This window comes from Dendrobates tinctorius, unplaced genomic scaffold (assembly GCF_039654945.1).
Source record: "Dendrobates tinctorius isolate UK_male_01 unplaced genomic scaffold, ASM3965494v1 ptg000075l, whole genome shotgun sequence".
Taxonomy (NCBI): Eukaryota; Metazoa; Chordata; class Amphibia; order Anura; family Dendrobatidae; genus Dendrobates; species Dendrobates tinctorius.
In genome coordinates, this window is record NW_027361743.1 from 29,281,378 (window position 1) to 29,286,805 (window position 5,428).

Genomic DNA, 5,428 nt, shown 5'->3' on the forward strand with positions numbered 1-5,428 from the left:
ATCCTAATGGGCACCTATAGAGTAACCTATGGGACGATAGCGCAGCTGCAGCAGGAGGGTCTGCGGCCATAAGCCCCCGTGCACACTGCCCGTCCCTGCCTGTATCTGTGCCGCCCCCCGGGGACAGCCCGCGCTCTCCTGCTGTGTCCGGACTGTGGAAGCCCCTTCCTTCCTCTCTACACGGAGGGGGCACACGATGCCACGCAGGACCGCGCAGCCCACTCGGCGGCATTGTCCCCGGCGCCCCCGTTATTATGACCGCGGCGGGGAGCGCGTCATCCCGCGTGTGTGCGCCGTCCCCCCGGGCCGCCCTCCTCGCCTTTCCTGGCAGCAGAGCGGCGGCTGCTGGGGCTGAGCCCGTATATAAGGTGCGGAGAGCCGCGCAGGAGCCGCACTGTGCTGCAGACCCAGCGACCGTCTGCACACTGCGGCTCCCTGTGCACACAGCCCGGACCGTCCGCACACTCCCCACTGCGGCTCCCTGTACACAGCCCGGACCGTCCGCACACTCCCCACTGCGGCTCCCTGTGCACACAGCCCGGACCGTCCGCACACTCCCCACTGCGGCTCCCTGTACACACAGCCCGGACCGTCCGCACACTCCCCACTGCGGCTCTTGGATGACCTGCATTGTGTGATCGGACTCTACCCTGCGTCTCTCATGCGTCTCCCGACCATGTCCAGCAACTTCCTACTTGCGCCAATTCCGGAGTCTGCGGACTATTTCACTGTCCGGGATATTAAAATGGCTGTGATGGGGGCAAGCAGCGTGGGCAAGACTGGTGAGTGTCCTGGGGGGCTAAAGGGATGGGGGGCAACCACATTGTCAGTGCTGGGATCGCTCATGCGTTGCCACAACTTGTCATTGATCCAGATGGTAACAATATTAACTAAAATACTGGATCCTGTCCCCAGCATGTTCTGCAGCCAATGTAACATCAGGTAGCCCCGAGCTGTCACCTGGTAGCCCCAACTGTCACCAGCTAGCCCTGAGCTGTCACCTGGTAGCCCCTAGCTGTCACCTGCTAGCCCCAACTATCATCTGGTAGCCCCGAGCTGTCACCTGGTAGCCCCAACTGTCACCAGCTAGCCCTGAGCTGTCACCTGGTAGCCCCGAGCTGTCACCAGCTAGCCCTGAGCTGTCACCTGGTAGCCCCGAGCTGTCACCTGCTAGCCCCTAGCTGTCACCTGGTAGCCCCGAGCTGTCACCTGCTAGCCCCGAGCTGTCACCTGCTAGCCCCGAGCTGTCACCTGCTAGCCCCGAGCTGTCACCTGGTAACCAAGAGAGGGCTCAGGCAGGGGATTTCTGGGGATACAATTACTCTTTTTTTTGGGAGCTATAGGAGCAGTTCATACAGCGGAGACCTGGGGAATGGATCCAGAGTAGGAATAAAAGAGAAAAGCAATCAGACCTCAAACCAGGGAACCTTACTCCAAATATAGATCCTGAGTCCGTCATCTGTAATGAATAGAAGCCCCTCACCTTATAATAATATACACACAATAACATATGATGAAACAATTATATTTACTGCTTATTATTTATTAGTCTTCATTTTACTATTACTTATTATTTTTTTATTATTACTTATTAATCTTTCATTTTATTATTACTTACTTATTATTTGATTACTTATTATTTTAGTATTGATATTATTTTATTATTAAGATTTTTTGTATTATTATTACGTATTTCATTATTACTTACTATTATTTATTACTTTAATATTACTATTGTATTATTATCATTTATTACTAAATACTTAAAATAATACATTAACCATACAAATATTACATAGCACGTGATATCACGTGATTATTACCTCTGATAACTGTTTTCAAGTCAAAAAAAGTTTTCTTTAAGTTGTCTAAACTATTTTTTATAGATTCTGGCAGACAGTGATCTTAGTGGTACTAACTTTTTGGATAGTTTGATGGTTAGGAAAGCTCCGATACTCAGGCCATTAAATAGTAATTTTGGCTTCTAGTCAGCCCCTGAATTTTACACTTCTCTTGTCCATTGCTGGTCCCCCAGATCCTCAGTTGCAGGCACCTCCATGGGCGCTGTCATTGCTCCCTTATGTCCGAATTGTGAGATATTCTGTTATAAATATTCTGGATTATTATAATGCCTTCTGTGCACTTATCAAATTAACTCTACACCCTGTTCTCCCTTTTTTAGTCACTAAATCTTCTTGCTTTGCTTTCTTCATCCCTAAAGTCCGGTACTAACTAAAGTCTTTATTCTTCTTCCAGCTATGATCGTCCGATTCCTGACAAAACGATTTATTGGAGACTATGAGACAAATACTGGTACGTTCACTGTGTGAATAATGGACACAATGTTGTTTTGGGAGACACAGCACAATTTACCTCCTGCTACCAATTCTGACCCCACTCCGTGCACTTGAGCCAGGTAGACAATGGAGGCGGAAAAAACAATAATGAGTCCTCTTTTTCCGGCACAAGCTGAATACTACACCTTGGGGGGGGTCACACGTGGACATTTTTCAATGTAAAAACACAGAATTATATAATGGAACTGATAAATCTCAATGAAAGAGTCTATGGGAATTCTTTATGTCAAATACTAAGGCGTCTAACTAACCCCTGCAGGAAATTAACTAGCCCCTAGATCTGTAGTCTGCTAACACTTGCCCTGTAGGATCTCACCGCTTGCTTTATGACGTCTGGGTTCCAGGAACATAAGGATCATGTATTGCTCCCATGACAAACCTTCTGTGACATCGATTCTGCTCAGATCTGACATCCTTAACATATTTCTGTTTTCTTAATTAGGAAACCTCTACTCCAGACTCGTGAGTGTAGACGGCGAACACATGTCTGTGCAGATCCAGGACACCCCCGGTTATGTCAAGGTAAAGATCCATAAAATATTTTCAATCTCTTGAACAGCAGCGTCCATCTGGGAACAATTGGGAGTTGTAGTTTTGTAACTGAAGGACAATTTCCGGATGGAGACTACTACTATTGGGGTGCTTTCACTTGATGTTAAGGCACACGCTCGGTGACCATATCGAGGCATAAGTCAGAAACCCCTGCAAAACGGGATCCGGATCTATGTGCCAATGAGGCCATAGACTGTAATGGTGTCGGGAGAGTAAACGTGTGCTCTGTCATGCATAATTTGTGGGCGTACATATCTACTGGAGGCGGATACTAGTCTACTATGTCTGAGTGTCCACCTCCAGTGACATATACGCCCAAAAATGAAGCCCCACACAGCACACGTTTGCTCTGCCGGGCACCAGTACAGCCTATGTCCCCATATGCGCCTACGCCCAGATCCGTTTTGCAGAAAGTTCAGATGTAAGTCCCGACGGGGCCACCAAGAGTATCCCTAAACGTTATATGAAAGCCCCCTTATAAGCCTAATTTTCAGATGCTCATTTCCTTTGTTATACTAGCAGTAATTGCTTCTGCTCCTGCCCCCTTAAAATCTGTCTCGTTAGAAAGTAACATCAGTACCCACAAATGAGTCACTAATTCTTCTGACTCCATAGTAATAAGTGTATATGAGTATGACTGATACAACATTGTCAGCATTGCGAGCATTCACACTTACACTATCAGCAAACGTAACAATGGAATAGATACATTTTATGTTATCCGTGTACTGGAGTTAAACATTATATTATTCATTTTTTTAGCATTTATAAAATATTTGACATGGAATCAGATCAGGCTCTGATCAGCCATAAAATATCTTTTCTTACAACTTCTCATTGTTGTTCCTCCTGGAAATGTATCAATAAATGATACAGTATTGACACAATCTGACTTTGTCAATGTCCGGCTGACAGCACCTGTATGTAGGCACATAAACTTTTGACATGATAATTCCCAGTTTGCTGATACTTTTCTTGGGGGAATAATCCTAATTATCAGACGTGTAAGGAATGATGATATTTTCTCCATAAATGTTATTTACCCATTTAGGCTTTGTCAGTAACTTTGTGCCTTTTTGGCAATTTTCACGTAGTTATTTCTCTAGGTTTTCTAGCCTGTAATATATATATTCTTTATGGTTACATAAGTCTCAGTTGTGTATAACAGTCGTATCGTGGCTTTTGTGCAGATGGACGATGACATATCCCAGGTGGCGGACATGTTGCGGTGCGTGCAGTCAGCAGAAGGCTTCCTCCTGGTGTACTCCATCACAGACTACAGGAGCTACGAGTTCATCCGTCACCTCCACCAGCACATCCGAAAAGTCCATTCCGACACCAAGACCCCCATCATCATAGTGGCCAATAAAGGGGACCTTCTCCACGTGCGGCAGGTCACCCCAGATGCCGGGATTCAGCTCGCCGCTGAACTGGGCTGCTCGTTTGTAGAAATTTCCACTAGTGAAAAGTGTCAGGACGTTTGTGAAGTGTTCCATCATCTCTGCAAAGATATCAGCAAACACCAATCCACCAGCAACGGAGAGAAGAGGCGAGGCTCCATAATCCCCCGACCAAAGTCGCCAAACATGCAAGACTTAAAGCGACGCTTCAAACAGGCGTTGTCCCCCAAAGTAAAGTCTCCATCAGCCATGGCGTAGCCAAGAGCCTCTGTACAAAAGACTTCTTTTTTTTTTATTACATTTACAGAATAATTTATTTTTTGTACTGACATTCCAGTGTGTATGGCGACATGCACGCATCCTAAATATAAAGTATTTATTTTCACATGAAGTGTTTGTTGTCTGATAACTGGATGCAAGGGGTTAATATTATAGCATGCATTGGCGGCGCCATCCTATACCAAGGTAGTTTCATATGTGGTGGTGGTGATGCTGCAAAAAAGCGAATTTATGTGAATAATCGAGCATGCCCCCCTAAAACCCTGCCATATATCAAGCTAATAATCTGGCTGCTGCTGGGATCAGATTCAGATCCCGTTATGTGTCCTGCTTATGGGGACATATGAGCTGAGCAGCCATATCTAGGGGGTGGTGTAACGTCAGGTCCACCCCACAGTGTGAGCAGGTGCAGGTATCAGTCCGAGGGTTGTTTATTGGCAGAAAATTCCTTTAATTCTTGCCTTTCTTATAGGGGCTGTACAGGCAAACAGTATATCCACAGGACAGGTCATTGAGATCGGATCGGTGGTGGTCCGACACTGACACCTCCCCCACCCATCAACTGTTACTGGCTCAGTTGGTAAAAGTGGTGAAGGGAACATGACGCTGCACTTCACAGCTGCACTCGATGTGTAGAGATTTTAATACAAATGTGTTTATTTGGCCCTTATTCCCTGCCTAGAAGTTAAAGTGGCTAAATACGCCATACTTGTTTCACCAGTGCTCGTGGCTAATTCTTCTATACTCGATGCTGTTAGCCTACAGTATCGGCAAATGAAGTTGATGGGTTAATCCAGGACTATTTTTTTTATTTTTTTACAATGGGCCTAAAATCTAACA

The 5,428-nt window shown here is 45.9% G+C and overlaps 1 protein-coding gene across 1 annotated transcript; it reads left to right on the forward strand.

Moving 5' to 3' along the window:
* Window positions 1–369: 369 nt before the first annotated feature.
* Window positions 370–4,694, forward strand: RASL11A (RAS like family 11 member A). The gene is made up of 4 exons (XM_073583133.1): window positions 370–782; window positions 2,257–2,313; window positions 2,800–2,879; window positions 4,100–4,694. Exons 1-4 carry the CDS (start codon window positions 662–664, stop codon window positions 4,565–4,567), a joined length of 726 nt encoding a protein of 241 aa, XP_073439234.1. The 5' UTR covers window positions 370–661; the 3' UTR covers window positions 4,568–4,694.
* Window positions 4,695–5,428: the final 734 nt, after the last annotated feature.